The following is a 17,026-nucleotide window of genomic DNA, read 5'->3' on the forward strand; positions in this document are numbered from 1 at the left end:
AGCAAAAGAAGAAAAGAAAATCTTTTTGTTTTTTCTCAAACTAGACAGACACACGAAAAGAAAACGAGAAAAAGAAAATAAACTATCATGGATGATACAGTGGCAAAGTGTGAACACCGGCTAACAAAGTGAAAGCATAAGCAAGAATGTAAAGTCGGTGTGAACACGTACTCCCCCAAGCTCAGGCTTTTGGCCTAAGTTGGTCTACTCCCATGGTGGGAAATAACCAGCCCCCGAGTACTCCGTAGTGTACTCAGGATGCCACTGTTGTGTGCGCTCCTCTGGCTCCCACTGATAAACTGGCGTCTGGTACTCGACTGGTGGCTCAGGCACGGGCACCTGTGGTTGGGCTAAGCCCCAATATGCGTAGATTTACGAGGGCATAATAATGTACCTGCCTGCATGAAGATTGAACAAAGAAGGAGCAGGAAAAGTAATAGTCTCACGAGTACCCTGACTAAATACCAGGTTATAAATCATCCTTCTATTTATATCTCTATCAAGAAAGTCATGGAGAACCATGCTATCATAATCTAGATATCTCTCAGGAAGAAGAATGTTTTCTTCCTCGTCCAGTCTAATAGGTATCTCAAAATGTCTAGCAAGACGAGTAGCATAGATACCTCCATAGACAATGCCTTTAGAACGGTTTGTGTTCAACCGTTGAGCTACTATAGCGCCCAAGCTATAAGTTTTATCATTATAAAGGGCTTCGTGCAAGACCGCAAGATCTGGGGAGCTAAGGGACCCAACTTTCCCACGGCCAAATCAAACATTTGCCCACGAATAATGAGAAGTATCGAAGCACGGGAAAATGTATGCTAGCAGCTCTAGCGCAAGACACTCGTCTCTCCTCTCCTACAACAATAGTATCGATGAAAGCCTCTAAGTCCCGTGGACGAGGTTCATGAATATCCCCAACATAAGGTAATTTGCGACCATTGCAAAAATCCTGAAGTGTCATGCGCTGGGGGATATCATATAATTTGAACTCAACCATAGGAGGATTCTTCCTTGTATAGAAATTAAAGCTTTGCACGAAAATATTAGTGAGGAGGAGGTATTGCGGACACTTATCTTCAACGAAGCCTGTAAGGCTTGCGTTTTCCACCAAGTAATAAAAGTCCTCATAAAGTCCGGCGACGCGTAAGAACACATCGCTTGGCCACTCGCACGCTCGAACTTCTGCAACTCAGGGGACCGGATACTTGGGTTTCTTATTCTCATTCCCATCATCCTTGGGGTCACGGCTTGAAGAGCCTCTTAAGAACCTCGTCATCTTTTCCTTTTTCTATCTGTGAAAATTTCTGAAATTTTTAGTGACTCTAAGGAAAAGTGAACAAGGCTCAACGAAACTCATAGCAACTACTCCGACAAGTGCCTAGAGGCCATATCACGCATCAAAACTACTTGGGACCAGCTAAAATTAGCATGCAAAGCTCAAGAATAGGGTCACCAAGGCAGCAAAAATACACAACGAATAAGGAACTAGAGCAAAAACTAATTGGACCAATGGAGGAGTCACTTACCAAGGAGCAATTTCCCCAAAATAGTTTGGTGAATGATGCTTTGCACAAGGAGATCGAAAATCCCAGCAAGAAGAGCAAGAACACGTGTTTGAGCTGCGAAACGATTTTTTCTCGAGGTAGGAGAAGAAGATGGGAGCTAGAATGAGTGGAGGGGTGCACGTGGGCCCCACAAGCCTGGTAGGCGTGGCCAGGGGGGTGCCCGCGCCTCCAGGGCTTGTGGCCCATTGGTGCAGCCCCCTGACTAGCTCTTCGTCTTAGTATTTTTCAAAAAATCCAGAAAAAATCATACTTGATTTTCACGGCATTCGGTGAACTTTTATTTTCAGGGTACTTTTCTGCGGGACGCTAAAACAGAAAACAGGGAAAACTAAACTAAATCTATCATTTTTCTTCTAAGCAACCAGAGGTGAAAGCTTGGAACAAAGGTTTGTGACTCCTTGATTCATCAATCCCATGGTCATCGAAAGAAATCCGTCAATGAGGTTGATCAAGTCTCCTTGACAAACCTTTTCGAATCGCATAATGAGGAACGAAGAATTTTCGAATAGTCACTAGGTTACCTCAATGGGAATGTGAATATCGCCAACAAGAAAATCATACTTCATCTTAACAGTATGTATAGGGCATTCAAAGCTCCCAATAAGAATCGGTGATGTTTGTTTGATAGCATTGATGCAATGTACTCGATATTGTTTCTTCGGAAAGTGCACCGTATGCTCATTACCGTTGACATGGAAAGTGACATTGCCTTTGTTGCAATCTATAACAGCCCCTGCGGTGTTTAAAAAGGGTCTTCTAAGGATGACCGCCATGGCATCATCCTTGGGAATATCTAGAATAACAAAGTCTGTTAAGATAGTGACGTTAGCAACCACAACAAACACATCCTCGCAAATGCCGATAGGGAAAGCAGTTGATTTGTCGGCCATTTGCAGAGAGATTTTAGTGGGTGTCAACTTATCCAGTTCAAGTCTACGATAAAGAGAGAGAAGCATAACACTAACACCGGCTCCAAGGTCGCATAAAGCAGTTCTAACGTAGTTGCCTTTAATGGAGCAAGGTATATTGGGCACTCCAGGATCACCTAGTTTCTTAGGAGTTCCACCCTTGAAGGTATAATTAGCGAGCATGGTGGAAATCTCAACCTCAGGTATCCTCCTTTTATTAGTCACAATATCCTTCATGTACTTAGTATACAGAGACATTTTGAGCATATCTGTCAAACGCATTTGCAGAAAGACAGGTCTAATCATTTCAATAAATCGCTCAAAATCCTCATCATTCTTTTTCTTGGATGGTTTGGGAGGAAAGGGCATGGGTTTCTAAACCCATGGTTCCTTTTCTTTACCATGCTTCCTAGCATTGAAGTCGTTCTTATCATATCTCTTAGTCTTGGGCTGTGGGTTATCAAGATCAACAAGTTCAATCTCCACATCCTTATCATTGCTAGGTTGAGCATCGTCAATAACATCACTATTGATATTATCATTAGGGTCATGTTCATCACCAGATTGTGTTTCCGCATCAGAGACAGAAACATCATTTGGACTCTCACGTGTAACAGCAACAGAGTTGCTGACGTGCAAGTTCCTATCATCTTTCTTATTCTTCCTAAGATGACTAGGTGCATCAGTGCTAACTGACTCCGTGACAGCAGACCTTCCCCTGCAACGGCACCAGAAGAATGCTGCTAGCAATCTCCGGCAATCAAAACTGGAAGAATGTTGTTGACGGCCCACCAGCGCGTGGGATCGTAGCAGTTTTCGAGGGTAGAGTATTCAACCCAAATTTGTTGATACGCCTATAGGAGGTGAGACGATACTCTCAAGTATTAGCAGCTGAATGTGTCAGATTCAACCACACCTGAAAGATTAGTATTTGCAAGCAAAGTAGTAACAGCAGAAGTAGGACAAACTCGTAGGAAATGGGTCGGTGATTTGTTTGGATGATATTCGTCATGCAACAGCTATAACACGGAGAGATATGTGGCTAGCTCCCGTTCGTCAATGTGATGTAGGCATGCATTCCGTGTGTCGTCATACGTGCTTAGGAAAAAGAACTTGCATGACATCTATTGTCCATCCCTCCCCTGGCAGCGGGGTCCAAAAGGAAACTACGGGATATTAAGTTTATCCTTTTAATAAAGAACCGGACCAACGCATTAGGACTTGGTGAACACATGAACTCCTCAAACTATGGTCATCACTGGGAGTGGTTCTGGTTATTGTCACTCCGGGGTTGCCGAGTCATAACACATAGTAGGTAACTACAACTTGCAAGATCAGATCTAAAACACACATATATTGGTGACAACATACTAATTTCAGATCTAAAATCATGGCATTCGGGACCTAGTGCCAAGCCTTAAGCATGGCAAAGTAGTAGCAACATCAATCTCAGAACATAGTGGATACTAGGGATCAATCCCCATCAAAACTAACTCGATTACATGATAGATCTCATCCTACTCATCACCGCCCAGCGAGCCTACGAATAGATTACTCACGAACGACGAAGAGCTTCATGGAATTGGAGAGGGAAGAAGGTTGATGATGACGATGGCGACGATTTCCCCTCTCTGGAGCCCAAATCGGACGCCAGATCTGCCCTCCAGATGAAGAACAGGTTGTGGCGGCGCCTCCATATCGCAAACGCGACGAAATCTTCTCTCCTTTTTTTCTGAGACGAAAGTGAACTTATAGAGCTAAGATTGGGCGCGGCAGAGCCACGTGGGCCCCACAAGCTTGCCCACCGTCACGAGGGGGTGGCGGCTAGGGGGCTTGTGGCCCACTAGCCCACCCCCTCAGGTGGATCTTTGCGCAGGTATTTTTCATATTTTCCAAAAATAATCTCCGTAGATTTTCAGGACGTTCTGAGAACTTTGACTTCTGCACAAAAATAACACCAAGGTAATTCTGCTAAAAACAGCTTCAGTCCAGGTTAGTTCCATTCAAATCATGCAAATTAGAGTCCAAAACAAGGGCAAAAGAGTATGGAAAAGTAGATACGATGGAGACGTATAACTAACTCCTGGAGAATCTTGTTCAATTCTCTTAGGATGAACCTCAGGATACAAAGGTTCCTGGGTCATTCTACCGCCTCTAGTGATGACTATGACAGAATTGTCATTCATCTCATTTAGCAAGTCATTCTGAGCTTTAAGTACTTTTTCTACCTGGGTAGTAACCATAGTGGCATGTTTACTCAAGAGCTTAAGATCATTGACATTTTTGTCCACACAAGCACTTAAATGTCTAAGCATACGAGCATTCTGTTCCAATTGTCTGCTAACATAATCATTGAAACTCTGTTGTTTGGCAACAAAGTTATCCAATTCATCTAGGCATAAGCTAGCCGGTTTATCAAAAGGAATATCACTCTCGTTGAATCTATGAAGAGAATTTACCTCTACTACCTGTATCAGGTTATCAAGACCATGGATCTCTTCGATAGGTGGTAGATTTTTTACATCTTCAGATTTAATGCCTTTAACTTTCATAGATTTCTTAGCTTCTTGCATATCTTCAGGACTGTGGAATAGAATACCTCTTTTCTTCGGAGTTGGCTTAGGAGGTGGTTCGGGAATAGTCCAAGCACTCTCATTGCACAAGATACTATTCAATAGAATCTCAGCTTGTTCTACGGTTTGTTCCCTAAAAACACAACCGGCACAACTATTTAGGTGGTCCTTAGAAGCATCGGTAAGTCCATTATAGAAGAAATCAAGTATTTCATTCTTCTCAAGAGGGTTAATTCCAAGGCAATTCTGCTGAAAACAGCGTCAGTCCAGGTTAGTTCCATTCAAATCATGCAAATTAGAGTCCAAAACAAGGGCAAAAGTGTTTGGAATGGTAGATACGATGGAGACGTATCAACTCCCCCAAGCTTAAAACCTTGCTTGTCCTCAAGCAACTCAGTTGACAAACTGAGAGAGAAAGAAAAACTTTGACAAACTCTATTTGATCTTGTTGTTGCAACTATGTCTAACTCATAACCAGAATTTCAGCAAGATCACAAGTTAACCACATAAGCAAGTGACACAAAGGTCTCACAGTAAACTAATATCAATGGCATAATCAGCTAACGAGCAAATAATAATGAGTTTCTAATACCAACACTTCAATCAAAACAAGCATGAAGCAATATGAATAGTTGGTATCTCGTTAGCTCTTTCTGAGACCGCAAAACATAAATGCAGAGCACTTTCAAAGATCAAGGGCTGACTAAACATTGTAATTCATAGCAACGAAGATCCAGTCATAATCATACTCAATAACAATCAAAATCAAAGCATAAAAATGACAGAGGTGCTCTCTAATTGGTGCTTATATAAGAGGAGGATGACTCGACAGGAAAATAAATAGACAGACCCTTCGCAGAGGGAAGCATTGATTTGTACAGGTGCCACAGCTCAAGCTTTGAAAACAGAGATAATAATTTTGTGTGGCATGCTTTCATTGTCAACGCAATGACCAAGAGTTCTCAATATCTTCCATGCTACTCATGCTATAGGCGGTTCCCAAACAGAAAAGTAAAGTTTTAACTTCCCCACCACCAATCAATCACACTCCACGGCTAGCCGAATCCTCGGGTATCGTCCATACTAACATCAATCTGGGGGAGTCTTGTTTTAAAATTATGTTTTCGATTTAAGCGTGGAACTGGGCATTCCAATTACCGGCCCATTTCTCGTGAATGACAGTGAATAAACACAAGTCGAGGATAACACTCCTAGCATGGAAGATACCAATAGCCCCCTGTCACCACATGAGCGGTTCGGGCATGCAAAACAGATTAATTCTTGAAGGTTAGAGAATCGCACATGCAAACTTACTTGGAACGGCAGGGAGATACCGCAAATAGGTAGGTATGGTAGACTCTCATGGAAAAACTTTTGGGTTTATGGAGGTGGATGCATAAGCAGTATTCCGCTTAGTACAAGTGAAGGCTAGCAAAAGACTGGGAAGCGACCAACTAGAGAGCGACAATAGTCATCAAGATGCAATGAGTTTGACTAACATTGAATGCAAGGATGAACACGATATAAATCACCATGAACACGAACATCATAGAGGTTATGTTGATTTTGTTTCAACTACATGCATGAACATGCGCCAAGTCAAGCCACTTGAATCATTCAAAGGAGAATACCATCCTATCATACTACATCGTAGTCATCTCAAAATCTATGTTGGCATTCAAGACAAACCATTAAAAACTCCCAGCTAAATAAGCATGGCATCATAAACTATGATCTCTAAGTTGTCATTGCAAACATGGTTCTCTCACAATAAAGCTGAATCTGGGTCGACAAGCTAGTCATATTTACAAAAACAAAATAGATAGAGTTCATACCAACTTTTCAGTCTCAGTCACTTCATCATATATCATCATTATTGCCTTTAACTTGCACGATCGAACGATGTGAACAATAATAAGAGTGCTCGTGCATTGGACTAAGCTGAATCTGCAGGCAAACACAAAGGAGAAGACAAAGTAATATGGCTCTTTGAAAGCTAAACAGGTATGCATGCAAGAACCACTAAACATTGTAACCAATATCTTCTACCTTGACACAAAGAAAAAGAAAACTATTTACACGAGAAAGCTCCCAACAAGAAAAAGAAGAAAGAAAAATATTTTTGGGTTTTCTCAAAAGGACACAAAACAAGAAAACAAAAATAAACTAGCATGGATAATAAAGTGGCAAAGTGTGAACACCGGGTAACAAAGTGAAAGCATAAGCATGAATGTAGGGTCGGTGAGAACAAGTACTCCCCCAAGCTTATGCTTTTGGTCTAGCTTGTTCTACTCCCAAGGTGGGAAATCACTACCTCCAGGATACTCCGGAGCAGACTGTGGATGCCACTGCTATGTGAGCTCCTCTGGCTCCCACTGATAAACTGGCGTCTGGAACTCGACTGGCGGCTCGGGCACGGGCGCCTGTGGTTGGGCCAAGCCCCAATATGCGTAGATGTCCGAGGGTATAATAGTGTACCTGCCTGCATGAAGATCGAACAAAGAAGGAGCAGGCAAAGTAATAGTATCTCGAGTACCCTGACTAAATACGAGGTTATAAAGCATCCGTCTACTAGCATCTCTATCCAGAAAATTATGGCGAACCATGCTGTCATAATCCAGATATTTCTCACGGAGAAGCATCTCTCCTTCCTCTCCCAGTATAATGGGTAGCATAGATACCTCCATAGACGACACCCTTGGAATGGTTGGTGTTCAACCGCTGGGCCACTATAGAACCTAGGCTATAAGTCCTATCGTTATAGAGGCCTTTGCGCAAAACCGCAAGGTCTGGAGAACTAAGTGATCCAGCCTCCCCACGGCCAATCAAACCTTTTCCCACAAATAGTGAGAAGTACCGAAGCACAGGTAAATGTATGCTAGCAATTCTAGTGCGAGACACTTCTCTCTCCTCTCCAATAGCAATAGTACCAATGAAATCCTCCAAGTCCCGTGGACGAGGGTCACCGATATCCCCAACATAAGGTAATTTGCATACATTGCAAAAATCCTATAGCATCATGCACTGGGGGACATCGTATATCATGAACTCAACCATGGGAGGATTCTTCCTTGGATAAAAGTTGAAGCTTTGAACGAAAATATTGGTGAGGAGGAGGTATTGTGAGCACTTATCTGCAAGGAACGCAGTAAGACCTGCGTTCTCCACCAAGTAATAAAAGTCTTCATAAAGCCCAGCGGCGCGCAAAAATTCATCACTTGGCCACTCGCACGCTCGAACTTCTGTGACTCGAGGGACTATGTACTTGGGGTGGTTCTTCTCATCCTCCTTGGGGTTACGGCTTCAAGAGCCTCTCAAGACCTCCTCATCTTTTCCTTTTTCTAACTCTAAAAAATTCTGAAATTTTTAGAGACTTCGAAAGAAAAGTGAATAAAGATTAACCCATCATGTAGCAACTACTCCTACTAGTGCCTAGAGACCGTATCACGCGCTAAAACTACTTGGGACCAGCTAAATCAACATTTCTAGCTCAAGAACAGGGTCACCAAGGTAGCAAGAATACGCGAAGGATAAAGCACTAGAGCAAAAACTATTTGGAGCAATGGAGGAGTCACTTACCAAGGAGTAATTTCCCCAAAACGGTTTGGAGAATGGTCCTTTGAGCACGGGTTTGAGCTGCGAAACAATTTTTCCTGGAGGTGGAAGAAGAGTCTGGGAGCTGGAATGAGTGGATGGGGTCCCTGTGGGCCCCACAAGCTTGCTAGCCGCCACTAGGGGGGTGGCGGCGGCAGGGCTTGCGGCCCACTGGTCTGGCCCATAGTCCACCTCTCAGGCCCAGTATTTTTCAAATATTCCAGAAAAAATCATACTAAATTTTCGGGACCATTGGAGAACTTTTATTTTCGAGGTATTTTTCTCTGGGATGCTAAAACAGAAAACAGGAAAAACTAAACTAATTCTATCATTTTTCTTCTAAGCAACAGAAAATGAAAGCTCAAAAGAGAGGTATGTGACTCTTTGATTCATCCATTTCATGGTCATCGAAAGAAATCCATCAATGGGGTTGATCAAGTCCTCATGACAAAACCTTCTCGAATCGTAAGAGAGAACGGGGAATTTTCGAGTAGCCACTAAGTCACCTCAATGGGGATATGTATCTCGCCAACAAGCAAATCATACTTCATCTTGACACGAGGAATAGGGCATTCAAAGCTCCCAATAAGAATCGATGAAGTCTTTTCGATAGCATTGATGCAATGTACTTGATATCGTTTCTTCGGAAAGTGCACTGTGTGCTCATTACCGTTGACATGGAAAGTGACATTGCCTTTGTAGCAATCTATAACATCCCCTGCAGTGTTTAAAAAGGGTCTTCCGAGGATGACAGCCATGGCATCGTCCTCGGAAATATCCAAGATAACAAAGTCTGTTAACATAGTGGTGTTAGCAACCACAATAGGCACATCCTCGCAAATGCTGATAGGGAAAGCAGTTGATTTGTCGGCCATTTGCAGAGAAATTTCAGTGGGTGTCAACTTATCCAACTCAAGTATATGATAAAGAGAGAGTGGCATAACACTAACACCGGCTCCAAGGTCACATAAGGCAGTTCTTACGTAGTTTTCTTTAATGGAGCAAGGTATAGTGGGCACTCCGGGATCACCAAGTTTCTTAGGAGTTCCACCTTTGAAAGTGTAATTGGCAAGCATGGTGGAGATCTCAAGATCTGGTATCTTCCGTTTATTAGTCACGATATCTTTCATGTACTTGGCATACAGAGACATCTTGAGCATATCGGTTAACCGCATCCGCAGAAAGATGGGTCTTATCATCTCAACGAAGCGCTCAAAATCCTCATCATCCTTTTTCTTGGATGGCTTAGGAGGAAAGGGCATAGATCTCTGAACCCATGGCTCCCTTTCTTTACCATGCTTCCTAGCAGTGAAGCCATTCTTATCGTATCTCTTAGGTTGTGGGTTATCATGATTAATCATAGGTTCAATCTCCACATCCTCATCGTTGCTAGGTTGAGCATTATTATGAACATCACTGTCCAAATTGTCACCAGGTTCATGTTCATCACCAAATTGTGTTTCCGCATCAGACGCAGAAATATCATTAGGTTCTTTAGGTGTGACAGTATTTGGTGAACTGGCATGTAGGTTTCTATCATCCTTCTTCTTCTCCTTAGGATGACTGGGTGTATCCGCATTGATTCCTTGAGAATCTTGATCAATTCTCTTAGGATGACCTTTAGGATACAAAGGTTCCTGAGTCATTTTGCTTCCTCTAGTAATGACTCTGACAGAGTTGTCATTTAATTCATTGAGCAAGTCATTCTGAGCTTTAAGTACTTGTTCTACCTGAGTAGTAATCATAGAGGCATGTTTACTCAGAAGCTTCAGATCATTGACATTTCTGTCTACACAAGCACTTAAACGGCTAAGCATACGAGTACTTTGTTCCAAATGTCTGCTAACATAATCAGTGAAACTCTGTTGTTTGGCAACAAAGTTGTCAAATTCATCAAAGCATAGGCTAGCAGGTTTGTGAATAGGAATATCACTCTCATCAAACCTACGCAGAGAATTCACTTCTACTACTCGTATCAGGTTATTGAGACCATGGATCTCTTCGATAGGTGGTAGATTTTTGATATCTTCAGATCTAATGCCTTTCTCTTGCATAGATTTCCTGGCTTCTTCCATATCTTTGGGACTGAGGAATAGAATACCTCTTTTCTTCGGAGTTGGCTGAGGAGGTGGTTCGGGAATAGTCCAAGGATTATCGTTGATCAAGATGTTATTCAGAAGGATCTCAGCTTGTTCGATAGTTTGTTCCCTAAAAACACAACCGGCACAACTATCTAGGTGGTCTCTAGAAGCATCGGTAAGTCCGTTATAGAAGATATCAAGTATCTCGTTCTTCTTAAGAGGGTGATCAGGCAAAGCATTCTGTAGCTGGATGAGCTTCCCCCAAGCTTGTGGGAGACTCTCTTCTTTGAGTTGAGAAAAGTTGTATATTTCTTGCAAGGCAGCTTGCTTCTTATGGGCAGGGAATTATTTCTCACAGAAGTAGTAGACCATATCCTGGGGACTACTCACACATCCACGAGCAAGAGAGGTGAACCAGGCTTTAGCGTCATCCTTTAGAGAGAAAGGAAACAACTTAAGGATATAGTAGTGGCAGATCTTCTCCTCATTAGTGAAAAGGGTGGCTATATCATGTAGTTTTGGCAAGGTGGGCTACGACCGTCTCAGACTCATAACCGTTAAAAGGATCAGATTCGACTAGAGAGATTATCTCAGGATCGGCAGAAAATTCATAATCCTTATCGGTGATAAAGATAGGTGAAGTGGCAAACTTCGGGTCGTATTTCATCCTAGCTTTCAGGGATTTTTCCTTCCACTTGAGAAGTAATTTCTCAGCATCTTAGGCATCCTTACACGCAAGAAAATCCTCAACTATCTCTCCCTCCATAACATAACCCTGAGGTATATCAGGCAATTCATATCTAGGAGAGTTAGATCTAACAGGAGCAAAAGCAGGTTCTATCTCAATAGTATCGGCAGTTTCAAAAGCATCACGAGCATTGGCAGTAACTCTAACAATATGAGCATCAAGGAATACCCCTAGTGGCATATCAGGCAAAGCAGTATCAAGCATAGCATCTCTAGAATTATCAGGCATAGCATCTCTAGCAGTATCAGGCAAAGCAGTATCAGGCATAGTATCAAGCATAGCATCTCTAGCAGTAGCATCATAAGCATCATCAAGCACAAGTGACATATCAAGACTTCTAGCAGGAGGTGATCTCTCAAACTTACTCATAACTGAAGGTGAATCAAGTGCAGAGCTAGATGGCAATTCCTTACCTCCCCTCGTAGTTGAGGGCAAGACTTTGGTTTTTGGATCCATCAGATTCTTCATAGTGATTAGCAGATATAAATCCCAAGTGACTCAGAGAATATAGCAATACCTCCCCGGCAAAGGCGCCAGAAAAACAATGACTCCGTGACAGCAGACCTTCCCCTGCAACGGCACCAGAAGAATGCTGCTAGCACTCTCCGGCAATCAAAACTGGAAGAATGTTGTTCACGGCCCACCAGTGTGTGGGATCGTAGTAGTTTTCGAGGGTAGAGTATTCGACCCAAATTTGTTGATACGCCTATAGGAGGTGAGAGGATACTCTCAAGTATTAGCAGCTGAATGTGTCATATTCATCCACACCTGAAAGATTAGTATTTGCAAGCAAAGTAGTAACAGCAGAAGTAGGACAAACTCGTAGGAAATGGGTCGGTGATTTGTTTGGATGATATTCGTCATGCAACAGCTATAACACGGAGAGATATGTGGCTAGCTCCCGTTCGTCAATGTGATGTAGGCATGCATTCCGTGTGTCGTCATACGTGCTTAGGAAAAAGAACTTGCATGACATCTATTGTCCATCCCTCCCCTGGCAGCGGGGTCCAAAAGGAAACTACGGGATATTAAGTTTATCCTTTTAATAAAGAACCGGACCAACGCATTAGGACTTGGTGAACACATGAACTCCTCAAACTATGGTCATCACCGGGAGTGGTTCTGGTTATTGTCACTCCAGGGTTGCCGGGTCATAACACATAGTAGGTAACTACAACTTGCAAGATCAGATCTAAAACACACATATATTGGTGACAACATACTAATTTCAGATCTAAAATCATGGCATTCGGGACCTAGTGCCAAGCCTTAAGCATGGCAAAGTAGTAGCAACATCAATCTCAGAACATAGTGGATACTAGGGATCAATCCCCATCAAAACTAACTCGATTACATGATAGATCTCATCCTACTCATCACGGCCCAGCGAGCCTACGAATAGATTACTCACGAACGACGAAGAGCTTCACGAATTGGAGAGGGAAGAAGGTTGATGATGACGTTGGCGACGATTTCCCCTCTCCGAAGCCCAAAACGGACTCCAGATCTGCCCTCCAGATGAAGAACATGTTGTGACGGTGCCTCCATATCGCAAACGCGACGAAATCTTCTCTCCTTTTTTTTCTGGGACGAAAGTGAACTTATAGAGCTGAGATTGGGGGCGACAGAGCCACGTGGGCCCCACAAGCTTGCCCACCACCACGAGGGGGTGGCGGCTAGGGGACTTGTGGCCCACTGGCTCACACCCTCAGGTGGATCTTTGCGCAGGTATTTTTCATATTTACCAAAAATAATCTCCATAGATTTTTAGGACATTCTACGAACTTTGATTTCTGCACAAAAATAACACACTACTGGAATCTGCTAGTTTGCCGACAGCTTTAAGCTTTGCCGTCAGCAATTTCACGGGGCTGACGGCAAAGAGACTTTGCCCTCAGCCAAAATAAAAGCTGACGGCATAGGAGGGGCTGACGGCAAATAAAATATGTGCCGTCCGCTTTATCTAAGCCGGTAGCCAGCTGACGGCAAAGGACAAAAAAGCTGTCGGCATAGAAAGGCTGACGGCATAGGGGCTAACACAGTCGCCGCCTCGACAAAAAAAACGGGGGCTATCTTTGCCGACAGCCAGCTGAGGGCAAAGACTAACGGCTGTCTTTGCCGACAGCTGGCTGAGGGCAAAGACTAACGGCTGTCTTTGCCGACAGCTGGCTGAGGGCAAAGAAAAAGAAAACTGCCTTATCCCCCCGTGCCTACCTCTTGTCTCTCTCACCGTTCTCTCTCTCACCCTCCCACGCATACTGCTCTCCCCCGCACTGCGCCGCCCCGCCCTGCGCCGCCCCGCCCGCGCCGCCCCTCGCCCGCCCCGCGCCGCCCCCTCCGGCTCGGGCCCTCGCCGCTCCGCCCGGACGCGTGCCAGCCGCCGGACGACGAGGCGCCGCCCGCCCCGGCTCCCGCCGCCCCCCCCGCCCGACGCCGCCGGAGTCCCCTCCTCCTCCCCCGCAGCCCCCCCGCCCGATGCAGCCGGAGTCCCCTCCTCCTCCTCTGGCTCGGGCCCCCGCCGCCCCCCTGCCGCCAGCCGCCGGACGACGAGGCGCCGCCCGCCCCGGCCCCCGCCGCCCCCGCCCGAAGCGCGGGGCCTCTCCCTCCCACCGGTCCGTCCGCGCCAGGTCCGTCCGCGCCAGCTGCTGTTTTAGTTTTCTGAATTTCAGTGTTAGGAGACTTTGTATTCTTCTTCTAATTTCTTTTGTGAAGCGGAAACCCCTTTCTATTCAGAAATAAATAAAAATGCCACCGATAATTTTGTGTTCTTTACCGAGGAGCAGCACTACTGCAATTACACTGCGCTTCTTAAGATTTGTATAAGAAAAGATAATTGCTTGGAACTCCCAAATCAGGGAAGGAACCTGGAAAATAATTTCTTGGCTTAAGAAATTCTGAGTACATTTTGCCAATACTATTCTTCATTTTACCTCAGTGCTGTAAGTGTTAGGCAGATAAAATCTAGCCTAGGCTGTAAATGTTAGGCAGTATAAACATTTTTTATTATAATTTTAACTTCAAATCAATATAATGTCCAGAGGGCTGGACATCTTGTGTATTATGGGCACCAATGTAGTTCCAATTGCAAAATCCTTGCATGGCAAGTTCTACACTGGGAACTGCTATATCATACTCCATGTAAGTCCTTCTCCAGGGTAGGCTGCTTCAGCTGTAAAATCGTACTGTACATTTTATTTGCCTATTTACATCACTGAGTAATTTCAAATGGTGTACAATGTGTCAGACAGCTGAAGTCAAGAGCGGAACTCGAGGGCATAATGTGCATTACTGGATAGGGGAGGAGGCCACAGAGGTGTGGTGTGTGTGTTACGACCACATCATTTAATTGGGCTCTCTTGTCACTCTTTTCTTAACTTATGACTTACTTTGTGTCCTGCTGTCCATCCTGCATTGCGGTGACCTAGGAAGATTGTTTGATGGCCTCTGACAAGGCCGTCGAGTTGGATGCGGCGCTGGGCTCTCACGCGATCCAGTACAGGGAAACACAAGGCGAAGAATCCGACAAGTTCTTGTCATACTTCAGACCATGCATCATCCCTGTACAAGGTAGCTTCTCTTCGCACTGGAGAAGATCTGGGGATGAATGTGACGGGACCATGATGTTTCGGTGCGAAGGAGAGCATGTAGCTCGTCTAAGAGAAGTAAAAAGTGCTAGATCAAAGAATTTCCAACATATCTCAGTGAGTCAATGTAAGACTACCAACGACTGACAATTCTGGTGATGTGTGTAGGTTAAATTTTCGCGGTCCTCTCTGGATCATAAGGCGGCATTTATAGTGGACACGCCATCGAAGATTTTCCTTTTCAGTGGTTGTAATTCTTGTGTACAAACAAGGGCTATGACACTAGATGTCATAAAGCATCTGAGAGAAACCCAACACTGTGGCAGATGTGACATCGGGATAATAGGTAGTGTTGAATGAAATTATATCTTCCATTAGCAAGGATAGAATATGCTAAGATTTTTATTTTTGTTTGTTACTGATTGTAGAGGATGGAAAGCTTGCTGGTGATTCAGATGCTGGTGAGTTTTGGAACCTCTTTGGAGGCTATGTGCCTATTCCTCGTGATGTACCAGATGCAGACAATGGGGAACCGATGGCTACCTCACCCAAGAAACTTTTTTGGTGACTACCCCCAGCTTAATTCAGACTCCATTTGTAACCTTGAGTTAGTATGTAAAACTATATTTGTACACTTTCCTGTATGTAGGATTAACAAGAGAAACCTTGTTCCCATGAAGGCACATTTTTTAGAAAGAGAAATGCTGAAGTCCGACATAAGTTACATACTGGACTATGGAGCTGAAATATTCTTGTGGATAGGGATGACAACACTAGTTTCAGAGAAGAAGACATCTGCTACAGCATTAGAGGTACGCATAAGGATACCTGATTATTTTCCTTTTTTCTATAATTGCGTATCTGCTAGTTATTTTGTAGGCTAACTTGGTACAGAAGTTCCTACCGAAACCACAATTGTTTTCTTAATATGCTCATATGCAAATATTTGTTATCGTCAGAAAAAATATAGTTCAGATGGTTTATAAAAATACAAGTAACAAATGAGGGGGTTCTAACATGCTTGATTAGTGGTATCTACTTTAGTCTTTCCATAAGCTTGAAACAAAGCCGTATTATTGTAGGAATATGTACACTTACAAGGCAGATCATCAATTGGTCATACTGTTATAATGACCGAAGGTCATGAAGTTGCCGACTTTAAGCTGCATTTTCAGCACTGGCCTAAGAATGGTGTGCAGAAGTTGTACGAGACAGGGCGGGAGAAAGTGGCAGGTGTGAGGACCATACTATTCTGTATCTATTGGTTCCATTAAATTTGTGAATATCATTGCAAGGTCTAATGCAGAATCATGTTGCAGCAATTTTCAAGCATCAGGGCTATGATGTTGCAGAAATTCCAGATGATAAACCTCGGCAGCTCATCAGTAGTAATGGTTGTTTGAAGGTAAAATTCATTGCCTAGATGTGATGCATGCATGAATCTATCTTTTAACAAAATAAGATATACCACAGGTTTGGCTGGTGGACCGTGGTTGTGTAACCCTCCTTTGCACCGAGGAATAGGAGCAACTTTACAATGGAGAGTGCTATATCATACAGTACAGCTATGCTGAGGATGGAAAAGATTATCAGCTATTCCTTGCTTGGTTTGGACAAGATAGTGTACAGGTTTACTCTTTGCTAGTCTTGAGTAAATCAAGGCACTCTTTCATATTTTTCCTTGCTAAGGAACACTTCCACCAATCAGAAATTAAAGCCATTATAAACATAGCGATCATGGTTTACGAGTCGCGACTCATGCGAGTCGCTCTGGGGTAGCGACTCGGAAAAAGTTGAGCCTACAGTTGGGACTAGTCATGACTCGCGGCTTGAATCGACACTAAGTTGAGTCGACATTTTTTTGCGACTCATCGATTAGTTGCGCGACTCGAAATCCATGATAGTGATTGGTTCTGTTTATTCATGCGTGTAGCATGTTGTTAGTAGTTTGCATGTTACTTAAATTAGTT

At 43.6% G+C, this 17,026-nt stretch overlaps 1 protein-coding gene across 1 annotated transcript; it reads left to right on the plus strand.

The window, feature by feature from the left end:
* The first annotated feature begins 15,730 nt into the window (after nucleotides 1-15,730).
* LOC123397379 (villin-1-like) lies at nucleotides 15,731-16,590 on the plus strand. Its single transcript, XM_045091948.1, has 4 exons — nucleotides 15,731-15,868; nucleotides 16,139-16,289; nucleotides 16,376-16,461; nucleotides 16,530-16,590. The coding sequence occupies exons 1-4, from the start codon at nucleotides 15,731-15,733 to the stop codon at nucleotides 16,578-16,580; spliced, it is 426 nt and encodes a 141-aa protein (XP_044947883.1). The 3' UTR covers nucleotides 16,581-16,590.
* The last annotated feature ends 436 nt before the right edge of the window (nucleotides 16,591-17,026 follow it).

This window comes from Hordeum vulgare, chromosome 1H (genome assembly GCF_904849725.1).
Source record: "Hordeum vulgare subsp. vulgare chromosome 1H, MorexV3_pseudomolecules_assembly, whole genome shotgun sequence".
NCBI lineage: Eukaryota > Viridiplantae > Streptophyta > Magnoliopsida > Poales > Poaceae > Hordeum > Hordeum vulgare.

Coding starts and splice junctions, on each gene's coding strand:
- LOC123397379 (XM_045091948.1), top strand. CDS start 15,731: ATGAAGGCACATTTTTTAGAAAGAGAAATGCTGAAGTCCGACATAAGT. Junction 16,290..16,375: donor AGGGCGGGAGAAAGTGGCAG/GTGTGAGGACCA, acceptor ATCATGTTGCAG/CAATTTTCAAGCATCAGGGC. Junction 16,462..16,529: donor GTAGTAATGGTTGTTTGAAG/GTAAAATTCATT, acceptor GATATACCACAG/GTTTGGCTGGTGGACCGTGG.